Below are 16250 nucleotides of genomic sequence, written 5' to 3'. Positions count from 1 at the left end.
CCAGACCGTCCTGAGAGGTGGTCCCAGCCTGAGAACTCCCCGTCCGATTGGCTGAGCTCTCTGTTGCTACCCTGACTTCGTTCACCTCCCCCCACCCCGCAGACGCCAAGCCTGCTTCCTTCCCTTCCAGGTGCTGTTCCCGCACCCCCTCAGGGGGCCTCCTGCACACGAATCTCAAAGTTTGTTTCCCAAAGAACCCGAAATGATGACAGAGCACGTTCAGAGATAAGGCGGCAACCACCAGAAGAAACCAGTTCACAAAGTTAAAGGTGGTTTTCTCTAGGGAGAGGAGCGGGGCTGAGGCGAGGAGGGGTAGGAGACTATCGTTCCATCCCCTTCTCTGTCCTTCCTTCTTTTTAACACGCGTGTATTCATTCCGTCATTAAAACCTTTGTTCACTTAAACTTTACAGAATTCGATACTGTCGCTCTCCTGTTTTAAACCTTTCCATTGCTTCCCATTGCATTTAGAATAATCCTTGAAAATTGTTGATATGACTTACAAATCCCTCCCCGACTCGTCCCTGCTGAGTTTCCCACCTCACTCTCTTCGTTAGCTGCCTTCTGGACTCGTAGTTTCTCAAATGGGCCTCTCTTCCTAACCCAGGCTTCAAACATGCCTGCTCTGTCTGGAATACTCTAGCCGTCCTCCCCTCCACCTGGTTCACTCCTATTCCGTCCACCGGATTTCTGCTTAGATGTCGCTTTCTCAGGGAGACCTTCACTGCCCCTCAAACTGTATTAGTCACTCCTTTATCATTCCCACAGCACCTGTAGGAATGCACCTGTCACGACTTAAAATATTTTGCAAAGTCGGAGGGTACTTAAAATAATGAGGAATTGGCTAATAGCACTGGGAATATTTGTTAATAAACTCAAATGAGAAAGGCTCAAAAAAAATAATAATAATATCAGTCTCCTGAAATCATCCGTTTATCTCCACAACGTTAAACCTGTCATTACTACACCTGTCATCACTACCACCCGGCACATAATTACAGCATAGTAGATATTACATATTTATCAAGTGAGTTTTGCCTAATGCTTTCTAGAGTCTCAGCCCTGTACCCAACAAGAAGTTAGGTAAGCGGTCCGAACTGCAGTTTGCTCAAGAAGGAGATAAAAATAACACCTACCTTGGAAGGCTGTTTTGATGATTAAATGAGATGTGCTGGCAAAGCCCTGAGCGCAGTGCTTGGCGTATAGTAAGCATTTCATTAATGTAAGTTTAACAATGAAGAAAATGTATCCATATACACTCATATCAGCAGATTTTGAGACTGTCACCTTTTACCCTTTCCAACACTGAATGTTGTGTTTTAAAATATTTTTGTAAAAATACGTATATATTTTTTGTAAATATTATAGGCAAAAAAAAAAGGGATCTCGTGGTTTTAAGCCAACGTGTATTTTCAAGTCAAGAGGCTTTGTTAATGAGATGTCTGCACCTTGCTATTCCATGACGGGCACACCATAAAGAAAGCAACGGGGCGCCCAGCTGGCTCAGTCCATGGAGCACGCAAATCTTGACATCGGGGTTGAATGTTCGAGCCCCACATTGGGTATAGAGATTACGTAAAAATTAGATCTTTAGGGGCACCTGGGTGGCTCAGTCAGTTAAGCGTCTGCCTTCAGCTCAGGTCATGATCTGCCATTCTGGTTTAGAGCCCAGAGGTGGGCTCCCTGCTCAGCGAGGAGTCTGCTTCTCCCTCTCCCTCTGCCCCTCTCCCCTGCTTATGCTTTTCCTCCCATGCTCTCTCACTCTCTCAAATAAAATCTTTAAAAATAAATAAATTAAATTAAATATTAAAAAAATATTCAGTGCTCCCCTTCTTGTCACAGCTTATTTGGGGGGACAGGGTATTAGAGAAGGGAGTCCCAACATGGCATTGTTACCGTGCAAGGCCCCGCTCAGTTAAATTGCAGGTATTTCTCATCTCCCCTTCGGGTTTTGCCACAGCCCCGTTGCTTGTGCTATGGGAAAATAGGGGCCCATCTCTCCCCAGCCAACCCAGGTGGCTGCCTCTGCCTCGAACGTTTCCAAGTGACGTAGAACCCTACAGGCCCAGAGGCCCCTCCACACTTCCTGTGTGGGGTTCAGAATCTCGCCTCCCCTCCCAGCCTTAGGTGCCTGCTTCGGAAAATGGTGAGTCTCCCTCTAACGGGTCCCCTTTTTCATCCGGGCATTGGGAACAATGACCTCAGGGTCCTCACCTTCAGCAAGGGCAAGGGTTTTGAGAAAGTCCTCTGGTTTCTTTTTCAGAAGTAATAAGCCACCGGCCTCCGCCATCTTAGGTAGAGTAAGGGTCCATCCAGTGAGAGAAGGATGCAGTCCGGGAAACTCTGGAGAATTCTGGGACTCTGTCTCTTATCAGGTAAGTAGGATGAGATGAGAAAGGGTGGTATTTCTCCAGACTATGGGAAGGCTCCTAGCCTCCCTTGGTGCTGCCCCATGGTACCAAAGAGCCTCATTTACCCGAAGATGTGAGGAATGTTTTGTGCTACGTTAGGGCAGGAATCTAAGACTGCAGGCTAATGAGAAAGAATGTGCTCCAGATGCATGGGAGACCGTTCAGGGAACAGCCAAAGAAAAGTATTTGGGAGCATAGCTTTTGAAAGCAGAGAAGTCTCTCTGCCTCCAGGAACAAGCTCTTTCAGCAGTAAACTACCCGGCCTTTAAGAACTAACACAAAAGAGATTAGAAGAGCTAATCTCCACCCCTCGTCTGAGGAGAGCAGATAGTTGAACCCAAACGGTGCAGGGAATCTCAAGGTTGATCTCTGAGACAATACACACCATGTAACTTTCAGCCCCTTTCTGATGACCAAGAGCTTTCAATTAATTTAGTCCTTTTTGAAGCAAGGGAGGATATAAGTTGATAAATAACCAAAAGCAATTCCACATCCCATAGGAGATAAGATTTTTTAAAAAAGAAAAAGGTTGCCATTTATTGAGTGCCAGAGACTGTTTAAAGAAAAAATTCTTTACACGTGTCAACTCATTTAATTCTTACCTCCATCTTGGAAGGTAAACGCTATATCCCCTTTTTTACAGACAAAGAAACCGATACGCAAAGATATTATATAACTTCTTTAAAGCCACAGGGCTAGTAAGTGCTGAAGCGACCTGGGGAACAGGAGTCTGTCTCCAAGGCCTGTACTTCAGGGCTCCATGGTGTAAAATGGCTCACGATGGTTTTATTTCAGCGGCCTAGAAAATGCTATCGTAGCTGGGGCTCCTCTCTCAGAGCCACAGCCATGATGTCTGCACTTCCTGCCTCGCTGTGAGTCTCTCAGGTTCAAATGCTCACAGAAATCACAGGGCATTCTGCAGTGGGACTGGAGTGGGGATTGCAATTCTGCCTTGCTAATCAGCTCTTGGGCTTGTAAGTCTGCGACTGGTCCAAGGAAAACATTTTGAGTGTCAAGGGGCAGAGTGTGACTTCTGCAAGGAGTGTGAGGCATTTTCTTAGAGGCTTATAATATCAACTATGCTTTCCCAGGGCAGAAGGGGTGGGGGAGATGGAGAGAGAGAGAGAGAGAGAGAGAGAGACTGGATATCAAAATCCCAAGCACCCCTCAAGATTTGGCATCATGAGACCATGCCCCGTCTGCTCTGGAAATGGATGGGTCCTGGGCGGGTGGAGGGGTCTCACTCCATGTAGAGGCTGTTGGTAAAAGAGAGGTCCAGGTATACGGAACACTTTCAGGCAACATCAGAGAAACTGGTCATCATCACGAATCCAAGTTACTGCTAAGTGAGGAGCCCCATGGAACTGTGACCAGGCTCTTCAACACACAGGCTCTACTTGAGGAGTAAGGGGAGTGTCAAATATGTCCATCTCTGTGTCAAGCAGAAAACAAATGGAAAAACTGAACAATCAGACAAGCCAGAGCCAGAGACAGAAGAAGAATCTCAGCATTTGTACCTAACAGAGTTTGTTTTTCTTCCAGTCTGATTTTCAACATGGAGGCTTGGCTGCAAAATTCTTTTGCTTTTTCTCCAGTGGCCCAGAAAGTAGCCTCAACTTCTTCTAACTCCTGTTTGTCAAATATTGAGTGTTCGTGTTTAATGCTAGATGTTTCTTTGCTTTGTTTCGTCCATATTGATCAGCAACCCCCGGTCCAGCAGGACATGTCACTTACCTGGAGTACAGGAATGAGTATGACCCGGGGGTGGTTGGGAAAGATTTTAGATGTTTAGAAATGGTCAGAACAGACCTCATCACTTTCTCTGCTTGGAATTTCAGAGACCCACAACATTTACTAACTCTTTTTTTTTTTCCATATTTATTTTCTAGTTGGCGCTTGGGGGCAGGAAGGTAAGATATGCTTTCTTTCCTTGTTATGAAATCAACATGGCATTCTTTGTTTTTATGAATGGAGCTTTCTCTAGACCCCCCCCCCCCACACACACACACAGAGCTTCCCGAGAGACCCGTAAAAGGGGTTTCTAGCACCTTCTCCTTTGCGTTTTCCTGGTCAGTCTAGAGATAGTCCAGCCCAGAAGAGGAAAGCAAAGGAGATCATAGGAAATATGAGTCTTAACCATTCAAAAGAAAAAAAAAATCGAGACTGTTGAGTTGAATGTGCCAAAAGTTTTCATTTGTTTGCACTTCATATTTGCTGTGGGATTTTGTAGAAGGTATGAATGTATGCGCGGGGATGTGGTGAATAAGCCTCTGGGGCATCATTTGGGTGCGCGTTTAGAGTCACATGTCCAAATATTCCGAATGTGTGTGCGTGTGCATTCACGTGTGCTCACGAACGTGAGTACGCCTGGCCTGGACTTACTTCCCAGTCACAGTGGTAGAGTCAGGAGTGTCCCAATACTGGAAGCCTTTCTATTCAATCAGCTCCTCTGAGCTGAATGAACCAATTTTGTGTTTAAAGGCGGCCACAGGGCCCGTCTACGTTCTGTGACACTGCCCCATCTGTGATGTTTTTAGAATCCTTTCTTTTTTTCTTTTTCTTTTTTACCATGCCACGTGCTTTAATGTTACCTTATTGACAGATGGAATATGTCAAAAGCACTGACATGCTTCAGGATAACGAGTCTCTTCTGCATGCTACTTCCTCATAGAGTTGATTTTTCTCCATCGTGGATTTATGTGCAGTACCTATCTTCTTTTTTCCCCAGCTTTATTGAGATATAATTGACGTGTAACACAATGTAAGTTTAAGGTGTATGATGTAGTGATTGATATTGCAAAATACTATTTAGAATCCATTTTTGTAAATTGCCATCAGTTGTTTAATGTAGGATGTAGGGCCCCAAACAGCTTTTCCTCTACAGTCATGAGGAATTTGAAGATCCATTGTTTTCTTCTTTTTTTTTTAATTTAGAAAATTACATTTTATTTTTTTATTTTTTGAAGATTTTTTTTTAAAGAAATCTCCGCACCCAATGTGGGGCTCAAACTTACAACCCCAAGATCAAGAGTCCCACATTCTATCAACCGAGCCAGCCAGGCGCCCCAGGAAATCACATTTTAATACTGTTGAGAATTTGGAAGATAAATACAAACTTGTCCGTAATCATTTCACCAGTCATGAGCATTGCGGACAGGCTGGTGCCGTTCCATGATGCAGTCTTTCTTCTTTTCCTCTTTTCTTATTCGAATAGAGTTGACACCCAATGTTACATTAGTTTCAGAAGGTCCTAACCCAGGGGAGCAGGGTCTGTTCTTAGTAGCTGATACAAGTGTAGCTAATAGTTGCTTATCATTTCCTTTTCAGAGCCTGAGGAACCTCTGGGTAAGAGGATTTTCACTCTACACCACTTCTTTTCAAAATGTGGAACAAAATGGTATTGAGGACGATCACAGTAATGAACACTGAGAGCCAGAACTACCAGAGGACAAATACGATTGTCTATCGGTAGGATCTGTGTCAAACGGGCCGATGTCTGTTGCTGTCATGTATCCCTGAGCGTGCATTCAGGCAAGACTGCACTTGTGGGGGTGGGTGGGAGCCTCCCCTGCATTTTTATGTAAACCATGAGTTCACTGAAGGCACAGATGGCGTCTCATGTACCCGGCCCAGTGCCCTGGCACATAGTAGGTGCCCAGCAAATATTTTTGAATGAGTAAATGATCACTGATTCCCTTTCTTCAAGAAGCTGATGGTCTTGTGTGAGAGACAAATAACTGATAATACAGTGTGTTGCGTGCTGTGATACGGGTAAGTACAGGCTAAAATCAACTATAAAAACAGTAGTGGCCAACTCCACAGAGGATAGTTGGGGAAGCTTCCCCAGAGGTGATTCTTAAGCTGAGTTTTAAAGGATGAGCTTTGGGACTGACTCTTGATTTTGGCTCAGGACATGATTTTGGGGCCATGAGAACGAGCCCCGTATCAGGGTCCGTGCCGAGCATGGAGCCTGCTCAAGATTCTCTCTCTCCTTTTCCCTCCTCCCATCCCTGCTTGCACACCCTCTCTTCCTCTAAAATAATAATAATAATAATAATAATAATAATATAATAAAGGATGAACTTGTATTTTAGGAAGAAAAATATTTTAGACTCTCTCTAAAAGAAAAATAATGATAGGGGCACCTGGGTGGCTCAGTCATTAAGAGACTGCCTTTGGCTCAGGGCGTGATCCTGGCGTTATGGGATCGAGCCCCACATCAGGCTCCTCTGCTGGAAGCCTGCTTCTGCCTCTCCCACTCCCCCTGCTTGTGCTCCCTCTCTCGCTGGCTGTCTCTCTGTCAAATAAATAAATAAAATCTTAAAAAAAAAAAGAAAAATAATGATAAATAAATAAAGGATAAGCTTGTATTTTAGAGAAGAATATTTTGGGCAGAGGAGCTAAGGCTGTGGAGTGTGAGGTTAAGAAGCTAGACTGCCCTATTTAAATCCTGGATCAACGTCTAATTTATTGAGTGCTTAACTAATTTACTGCACTCTCCTGTGCTATAGCAATGTCGTGTATAAAATGGAAGTAATAATACCTAGCTCGTACGGTTGTTTTAAGGGTGGAATAAGGGATTCACTTAGAACATTATCTGACGTATGGAAGCAATGGGTGAATTTTATGTTATTATTATATGGGAAGCAAGCAGACTAGATAATAATCGTTAAAGTTTATTGAGCATGTGTATTCTAGGTACTGCCTTAAATATTTTACCTGAATTTCTCATTTAAATCTCCTAATGTCCCTATTCTACAGACAAGGAAAGCAAGGTTTAGAAAATAAATAGTCCAAACACTGAGATAAATATAAATGCAGATTTAGTTGATACTGACGCTCATTTTCTTTCTTTTTTTTTTTTTTTTAAAGATTTTATTTATTTATTTGACAGAGAGAGACAGCAAGGGAGAGAGGGAACACAAGTAAGGGGACTGGGAGAGGAAGAAGCAGACTCCTAGCGGAGGAGCCTGATGTGGGGCTCGATCCCAGAACGCCGGGATCACGCCCTGAGCCGAGGGCAGACGCTTAACGACTGAGCCACCCAGGCGCCCCTGATGCTCATTTTCTTAATCATCATGAAACGCTGTCTCTGGAGGGGCATCAAATCTTTGTGAGCATTCAAACTATTCTAGGCACAGACACCCAGGCCGCTGTACGAGCCTGTATGTCTCAGCTCTGCCACCAGATCTGTGCTGATAGAACTCCTGAGCAATTTTCTTTACATTCTTTACATTCCTTTTTCAAACAAATGCTCCAAGCAGAGTGAAATGTCTATTTACTTTTAAACGATTTTATTTAGGATTTCTAGCTTATTTGACATTGCTAAGAAATAGGATTGAAAAATTATTTCTAAGTCAAAATAACATCAACTATCTACGTCGTTACACTCAACCCCCAATTATTAGCAGATAGAGTAATCTGGAGAATGACTTGTTTACCATCCCGTACGATCTCAGCCAGAGAGGTGCCTGAGAAATTGGGTCAGAGCTCAGTTCTGTTCTCCATCGTAGTGGGACTCCAAGTAGGAAAGGAAGAAAGTAACTGACGTTTTTCTTTAAACATCTGCTATGTACCATTCATTTTTACCAGCATAATGCATTTAATACTCCCAAATACCCTGTGAGGTGGGTATTTCATTTCCATTTCCCAGATGAATAAACTGAGGCTCAGAGAAACTCAACGAGTTGTCCTCAGACACACAGCCTAGGGCAGATCTGGGATTCAAACACAGGGCTTCGGGTTCGGTCAGAATGCTCTGTCCCCAACAGCATACCGTAGCAAAAAGCCCCCAGCAGAGAGAGGGCTGTCTCTGAGCATCACCACCTCTCCCGTCGTCCAAACACCCCATCCAGGCTTGAGCATAACCTAGTGCCACCCTGTGTCCCGGCCACAAGTCCTCCAGAATACAAGGACACACCCCAGCCGCACCTCCCAGGACAGCGTTGCCTGCTGTGGGGAACGTGCCTGGGCCCCTAAATTATCTTAGCGGATTTCAGTTGTCCACACCAATAGGGCCTCCCTCTAACAAAAATAACTGAGAGTTGATTATACTTAGGAGATGGTTCAGCATAAAGCCACTTTTTTAAAAAAGATTTTATTGATTTATTTGACAGAGAGAGAGACAGCCAGCGAGAGAGGGAACACAAGCAGGGGGAGTGGGAGAGGAAGAAGCAGGCTTCCCGCAGAGCAGGGAGCCCATGCAGGGCTCAATCCCAGGACTCTGGGATCACGCCCTGAGCCGAAGGCAGACACTTAACGACTGAGCCACCCAGGCGCCCCAACACAAAGCCACTTTTTTTTTTTTTAAAGATTTTATTTATTTATTTGACAGAGATAGAGACAGCCAGCGAGAGAGGGAACACAAGCAGGGGGAGTGGGAGAGGAAGAAGCAGGCTCATAGCAGAGGAGCCTGACGTGGGGCTCGATCCCATAACGCCGGGATCACGCCCTGAGCCGAAGGCAGACGCTCAACCGCTGTGTCACCCAGGCGCCCCACAAAGCCACTTTTTATTGGAAGAACCATTCCCTTAAAATGAGTACAGTCCTTTACATAATTTAAGGGCAATAAAAGAAAAGTGGTATAAAATAAGGAGAAGGATGTTTGATCTCCACTGTGAGGGATTCTGTTCACTGTAAGAGAATTTCTGAACGGTGAAAAATAGGTAAGGCCAAGAATCAGTGGCTCAAAGATCTTGGGAAGATGAGTGAAGGTCTTTATCTCTGAGAAGACCCTTTCATGGCTATCTAGAATACAGTCTTGCTAATGTAGGAGGTTGAGCTTGAAGACTTCTAGAATTCTTCAGCCTCAGATTTTAAGACTTTCTGAGCCTCGGTGGATCTGGACCTAGGGGCACAGGCTGGCGTAGGCTCAGGGTAGTGCTTCCGGGCTGCATCAACGAGCATGCCTCAGCTTCGAGGCTTGGGACTCCCTAAAGGATGGGCCTTCTTTGGAGGTTCTTGGGGATAATGTCTAGTCCCACTTGAAAATTTTTATCTACAATTTAAACCAAGGTTATTTTCTTACAGTGCTTTCCTTTTCTCATGTTCAGGCGAATCGACAGCTCCCCCTCTGAGAGAAGGTAAGGTTCTCTGTCTTTCACGTACGCCCCGAGGGTGCAGGTGGATGGAGAGAGGAGAAGGAATTGGTTGGGAGAGATAATCCCCAAGAACTGAGGTCCTTCCAACTCCTATTTTGGAAATATTCCCGAAGGGGCTTTTCTAGGCTTTCCTTTACTTCCCTCCTCCCCTTCCCAAACCCCCATGTCCATGCCTAAACACTGAAGTCACCCTCAAAAGGTTCTTCAGTTCCCCTTCTCCTTCAAATCCCCTCTTTCATGCCCTCCAGCCAGTAGAGCTCCCCTTTGACGAGAAAATCCAAGAGCTGGATGACAGATGACCTTCTGCGTCTGGTTGGTTCTTCTGTTCCTAATTTGCCTTTGCCAAAATCTTACTGGTTTCTCCCTCCAATTTCTCTTCTCTCCCGTTTCCCAGGGTATAAAGTCTCCATCTCTGGAACCAGGGTACTGCTGACATGCCCTGAGGAAGCTGAAGATGAAAATCTAAAATGGGAAAAAGATAATGTTTTATCTGATGTTCAGGGGAAACAGCTCTCTCTGGAGCCTTTTTCAGAAATGGAGGACAGTGGTTTTTATACCTGCTATGCAGACCAGTCAAAGGAGAAGAACTATCTCTACCTGAAAGCAAGAGGTAATGTAGGTGTCCAGAGCAAACACCACGGGATACTTTAGAAAGGGCCACTTCAAGAGGGCATTCTCAATCATTTCCCCTAATGCACCTCACAGTCCCCTAGCATTTTTGTGTTTCTCTTATACTCAATCCTGAGACTCTCGGGGGCCACACGGCATCAGTGTTTTCTGAAATATGGATTAAACACCAATGTGGGGTCATCTGGGAAAACTCAGTCAGCACTAGATCTAAAATAACAACTTTCCCAGAGACAAGATGGCGTCATTTGCGTTCTATCAAATCCAGGATTGTGGCACATAGATACGGGTTTATCTGGTGCTTTAACCAGAGATCAATTCTTCAGAAGGATTTGCAAAGCTGCTTTAATGAAGTGTCATGAACTGAGGCATAATAATGATAGCTAACATTAGTTTCAAGCACTCTACCAAACACTTGCCAGGGACTTTTTTCATATAAACAACCATGAGTTAAGTACTATTTTATTCCCATTTTTTAAAAAGATTTTATTTATTTATTTATTTATTTATTTGAGAGAGAAAGATAGCAAGAGAGAGCACAAGCAGGGGGCAGGGAGACGGGGAAGCAGGCTCGATCCCAGGACCCCGGGATTATGACCTGAGCTAAAGGCAGATGCTTACCCACCCAGCTGCCCCTATTTTATTCCCATTTTATACAAGGGGAAACAGAGGCTTTGTGAGTTGAAAACACTTCTCACAATTCTCACAGCTAGTGAGTAAAGGAGCTGGGCCTTGAACCCAGGACTGTCTGACTCCAGAGCCTCTACCCATAACCTACACGCTTTGCTTGGTGTTACAAACATTGAAAAGTCTGGCTCTGGCCATGGCAAACACGTGAGTAGCAAAGGGAGACTCGCCTTTATTTGTTCCTTGCTGGTCTCTAGTGTCCTTGTGTCTTCTTCTCTCGGTAACTTCTCTTCCCCTGCCCATGTCTCTGTCCCCCACAGTGTGTACGAACTGCATGGAGGTGGATCTGATGGCAGTGGCTGCAATCATCACAGCGGACATCTGCGTCACCCTGGGCTTGCTGCTGCTGGTGTATCACTGGAGCAAGAACAGAAAGGCCAGTGCCAAGCCTGTGACGAGAGCAACGGGTGCTGGTGGCAGGACTAGAGGTAAGACCATTGAGTTAAGTTGGAAGAGAGTCCCACCAAGGGGGATGTCCAGGGCCAGGATGGGTGGCAAGTCCACAGCCAGCTCAAGACAGCTTCTATAGAACGTTCACTGTGTGGCCAACATCCAGGCAGAGGGTATCACATCTTGGATTGCTTCTCTTTCCTGCCCTAGAAAAATACAAAAAGTCTATTAACAGGATGGCTGTGAGTGCTCTGGAGTGACCAGGTTCCACCCCTCCCCCTTCCAGTCTGTGGGGAGAGAGACTTTGGGATCTTAGTGGCTGCCTTTTCCCTGCCCTTACCCATAGAAAAGGAAACATGGAAAGCCTTTGAGCTGAGGAAAGTCATAAAATGTTAAGAAGAGTACGGGGAGGTCGTTAGAGAGGGGATTAAAGGAGAAAGGAGACAGAGTGGCCAAGATGGAAAAAGGGAGGCCTAGTGGAGGGAACGAAGGGGTCTGCCGTCCCTCCCAGGTTCTGGGTTTCATGGCCCCCAGATGGGTGTTCCCTTGTGGGAACGAATCCTTACCCCTCCCTCCTCTGCAGGACAAAACAAGGAGAAGCCACCACCTGTTCCCAATCCAGACTATGAGGTAACAAGGGATAGAGTGGGGGAGGGGATCTTTCTAGGGGAGAAGGGGACAGGTGGGACTGCCCATCCGGCCTGCCGGACACCTCGAAGCCCCTCACTCAGGGCTCCCGGACAACCCTCCTGTGCCCGCCTCTGCCTCCTTCCGAGCAGAACGGGGCGTTTCCAAGGCTGTGTGGCTTCTACCACCATGGCATGGGGGTGGGGTGGGGAGTGACAGTCCTCTTTCTGTGGCTTGTTCACTAGCTGGGAGACAGCATGGGGAATACCATATCCACACGCTCGAACGTGAAAAATTCAGGACTGGGGTTCCACCCTCCTGCACCGGTGCAGCCACACCGGTTGCTGAAATATTCAAGTACTTCATTGTTAGATAGCCCCCAGCGTCCTGCTCCCTCTCCCAACACACACCCTGCCAGACATCACAGCCTCTCCCCCACCAGACCGCCTCTCGATTTGACAACTAAGGAGTTCATGCCTGGCCCAGCAGAGAACCCCCGGGGTTGTTTCGATTGGTTGGTGTGTGCGTCCTTCCAGTGGTTAAGTATCGGGAATATCACACCTGAACAAACTCCGCCAATATTTACTGAGCACGAGCCAAGCATGTGATAGTCACTTTCATGTAAGTGGCTTCATTTAATCCTGACAAATGCCCTGAGAGGTGGGTCTTTAGATTCCCATTTTTAAGATGGGGAGGCTGAGGCTCCCCGAAGGTGACAGGTTCAAATCTGGTACCAGTGGGCGCCAGGTTAGAATTCGAGCCTGCCTCCTGACTCCTAGTGCAAGGTTCTTTCCATGGTGCTAAAGCTAGGTCTTCAGGGGCTCTTCTTTCTCAGGAACTACTTGCCCCCATCCTGCTGACCACAACCTCTCTATTCCACCCCCAGCCCATCCGGAAAGGCCAGCAGGACCTGTATTCTGGTCTGAATCAGAGAGGCATCTGATGGCTGCTGAGGACACCGCCTCCTACAGGCCCAGGTCTGGCTTCTCTGGGGCCTGCTACTCCCTGTACCCTGGGTAAATCTTGGACTCCAGAAGAGAATTGTTCCTCTGCCTTCTGGAGAACTCGCACCCTGCAGCCTTGTCCACAGCTCCCTCCATCCTGCATTCTCTGCTGGCACCCAGTCCTAGACTATCAGTGCCTCATCATCCTTGTGAAACATCATGGCTCCTCATGCCCTCACACCCGGACTGCCCTCTTGTCAGGGTATTTATTTCTGTTTTTCACCCCCCACCATCACCAGTTCCTTCCCACCCTGCAGATGTCCCTGCTTCCTTTCCTTCCCCCTTTCCTGGGCAGAATTGCTCCCGGCCCTAACGATTCTGTCTACCTTTCCGTTTTTCCAGCTCTCTCTTTGCTGACCCTTTGTGGGGATGGACTGGGTAACTCTGGCGGGGGTCCTGCCCCATTCACAGACCCTGGCCCAGAGCCAGCCCATTGCTCCCTACCCCAGGTCTTCCCTGCACCCCTGGATGATCATTTGCGTCTTCGTGAATAGGCTAAGCTCCCTGTCAACTGAGAGAGAACAGAAATAAATGTATTTGGCTGAAAGAGTTGCTGTCCTTCTTTTCTGGGAGGCCCTCAGAGGCTGTCTTGTTTCCTCACGTCCTCCCTACCTTTGACTCAATTCCCCCACTAGGATCCCCAAAGTAAGTGCTACCTGTTTTCACAGCTGGTGGGGGCATTAGCTTCTGCTGTCTTTGGAGAGGGTGTCAGGAAATAAATTAAAAAGAGAGAGAAAGAAGAAAAAAAAAAGTCCTCTGACTCACTTCTCTTGGAGAAAAACACCCAGGATGGCAGAGAGTGACCGATGGGTCCCTGATGGAGTGGTCAGTTCAGAAAACAGAGGGACAGAAGCAGAAGCCATCAAAGGCAGGTGTAGGAGGCAGATGGGGAGCTCGGAGGCTGCGGGGCGGGGCCCAGATTGCTGCAAGCTGCTATGAGAGGAAGCCAGGCCTGAGCCCCAGGCCCGGTGGGGGGGGGGGGGGGATGCAGCGTGGGGAAGGAGGTGCTATGGAACAGCACCCCTCCTCCCCCCTGCGAGGTAGCAGCTTGCAGCCAGAAGCTGGCTGTGGTTTGGCAGGCCCGGATGTGGGCTGCGGGGGCCGGGCAGGAGGGCCTGGCCCTCACCCGGCACCCTGTGCTCCACCAGCACAGAGCAGAGTCCAGAGCTGTGAGAAGCCCCAGCGGGCCCCCTTCTCCCTGTCTGCACCCAGAAACCTCCCCGGCTGACCACAGGGCTATTTATGTGTGTGGCCACCACGAAAAGGCCATTCGTGGTTCACAGCCTGCCACGTGCCGTGCACACTCAGCCTCAGGCTTGTGGCTACAGTTTTGTTGGCCCCTGTTGAAGGGTGCTTGTTGCCCTCGGGCCCTCAACACCGTAGACTCCCAAGGAGACAGCGATGTTGACCATCACTAGCTGCTGACCAGCAGGCTGCCCCTCTTGTCCCAGGTGCACCTGACGATGTTCCAGGAAGGGGAGTACGGCTTGGGGTGAGAAGAACAGCTAATGTCTAGTGAGCACGGACTCGGCTGTAGAAATCACCCTCAGCACTTTCCATGCGTTATCTCGTTTAATCCTTACAACAGCTCAACAAAGTAGACAAGATAGATGCTGTTGTCCTCATTTTACACAGGAGGCTACGCAGACTCAGAGAGGTTAAGTTATTTGCCCAGGTTGCACAGCTCATGAGGGAGGGAGCAGGAATGAGTAGCCAGGACTGTCCAGCTCCAACCCTCTGAACAGCTACCCGGTGCCGACAGTGACCATAAGAATGCTGGGCATTTCCCTGGTTTATAACCTCATATCTCATCACTTACACACTCCTTCGGAGAGTGCTTTTCTTATCACTCACGTCGCAGACCAGCACGGTGCTAAGCACTAAGGGGAGACAAAAACAAAAAACAAAAAACGGTTTTTGCCTTTGAGACGCTTGCAATTATAGCGGAGTGGTCAAGTGTGCAGAAGGTTGGACAACAACAGAAAAACAAATGTGATTAAGACCCCATGAGGGGCTGGGGTGCCTGGGTGGCACAGCGGTTAAGCGTCTGCCTTCGGCTCAGGGCGTGATCCTGGCATTATGGGATCGAGCCCCACATCAGGCTCCTCCGCTATGAGCCTGTTTCTTCCTCTCCCACTCCCCCTGCTTGTGCTCCCTCTCTCGCTGGCTGTCTCTGTCTCTGTCAAATAAATAAATAAAATCTTTAAAAAAGAAAAAAAAAAAAAAGACCCCATGAGGGGCACCTGGGTGGCTCAGTCGTTAAGCGTCTGCCTTCAGCTCAGGGCATTATCCCAGCGTTCTGGGATTGAGCCCCGCATCGGGCTCCCTGCTCCGCTGGGAGCCTGCTTCTTCCTCTCCCACTCCCCCTGCTTGTGTTCTGTCTCTTGCTGGCTGTCTCTCTCTCTGTGTCAAATAAATAAATAAAATCTTAAAAAAAAAAAAAAAAGCCCCCGTGAGTGCTGCAGACTGTGTCCCAAGGAAGAAATGAGAGAGCTGAGGGGGTGGGGAAAGCTCCACACAGCAGGGGTGACTTCACCTGGGCCTTGAAGGGAAGGATGGATAGAACTTGAAGACAGAGGAGAAAGCATTCCACTCACCGAAGACGAAACGGGTAACCTATCTAGGCTACTAGCTATTAAATAAATTAGAATTTATAGTTTAAAACCTTTCCACAAAGAAAACTCCAGACCAAGAAGAGTTCATTAGTGAAATCTACCAAACATTTAAGGAAGAAATAATATCAATTCTATACAAACTCTTCCAGAAAATTGAAGAGAGAGTACTTCCAGCTCATTCTATGGAGGCCAAACTCATCCTGCATAACAGTTAATTATATTATGTGTCAACTTGGCTGAGGCACAGTGCCCAGATATTTGGCCAAACACATCTGATTGTTGTCGGGAACGTAATTTTTGTAGTTGAGATTAACGTTTAAATCCGCAGACTGTGAGTAAAGCAGGTTATCCTCCATTGTGTGGGTGGGTGAGCCTCACCCAATCAGTTGAAGGCCTTACAGAAAAAAAACAGTGTGAGGTCCTCTGAGGAGGAGGGGACTCTGTCTCTAGACTGCCTTTGGACTCAAGCTGTAACATCAACTCTGCTCTGGGTCTCCAACCGGCCAGTTCACCCCGCCAGTTTTGGACTTGCCAACGTTCACTATCACATGAGCAGTTCCTTAAAATAAATCTCTCTCTCTCACTCCTCTCTTCCCTCCCTTCCTTCTCTCTCCCGTTTCCTACATACACAACCCGTTGGTTCTGTTTCTCTGGAGAACCCTAATGACAAACCCTGGTATCAAAACCAGGCAAAAACATTACAAGGAAAAAAAAAACAACTACAGACCAATATCCCTTACGAATAGATGCAAAAATTCTTCACTAAATTTTAACAAATTTAATCTAATAA

The 16250-nt window shown here is 47.0% G+C and overlaps 1 protein-coding gene and 1 long non-coding RNA gene across 2 annotated transcripts; one reads left to right on the top strand and one right to left on the bottom strand.

Annotated features, from left to right (window-relative positions):
- Positions 1-2075: 2075 nt before the first annotated feature.
- On the top strand, positions 2076-13386 carry CD3E (CD3 epsilon subunit of T-cell receptor complex). The gene is made up of 9 exons (XM_045797891.2): positions 2076-2145; positions 2263-2374; positions 4300-4320; positions 5738-5755; positions 9463-9492; positions 9905-10120; positions 11085-11252; positions 11798-11844; positions 12728-13386. The coding sequence occupies exons 2-9, from the start codon at positions 2326-2328 to the stop codon at positions 12782-12784; spliced, it is 606 nt and encodes a 201-aa protein (XP_045653847.1). The 5' UTR covers positions 2076-2145; positions 2263-2325; the 3' UTR covers positions 12785-13386.
- LOC148108809 (uncharacterized) lies at positions 9835-13749 on the bottom strand. Its single transcript, XR_015727008.1, has 3 exons — positions 13611-13749; positions 10995-11420; positions 9835-9972 (listed from the first exon to the last, which is right to left on the bottom strand). It is a non-coding gene; the product is annotated as an uncharacterized LOC148108809 (long non-coding RNA).
- Positions 13750-16250: the final 2501 nt, after the last annotated feature.

The sequence above is a fragment of the Ursus americanus genome, chromosome 16 (genome assembly GCF_024610735.1).
Source record: "Ursus americanus isolate L20-20 chromosome 16, mUrsAme1.1.p, whole genome shotgun sequence".
Lineage (NCBI taxonomy): Eukaryota > Metazoa > Chordata > Mammalia > Carnivora > Ursidae > Ursus > Ursus americanus.
This window is presented reverse-complemented; position numbering and strand designations above follow the sequence as displayed.

Bases quoted from the DNA above. Each gene is read 5' to 3' on its own strand.
- CD3E (XM_045797891.2), top strand. From the start codon at position 2,326: ATGCAGTCCGGGAAACTCTGGAGAATTCTGGGACTCTGTCTCTTATCA. The intron at 11,253-11,797 runs GTAAGACCATTG...CCTCCTCTGCAG, and splicing joins TGCTGGTGGCAGGACTAGAG to GACAAAACAAGGAGAAGCCA. The intron at 11,845-12,727 runs GTAACAAGGGAT...TTCCACCCCCAG, and splicing joins TTCCCAATCCAGACTATGAG to CCCATCCGGAAAGGCCAGCA.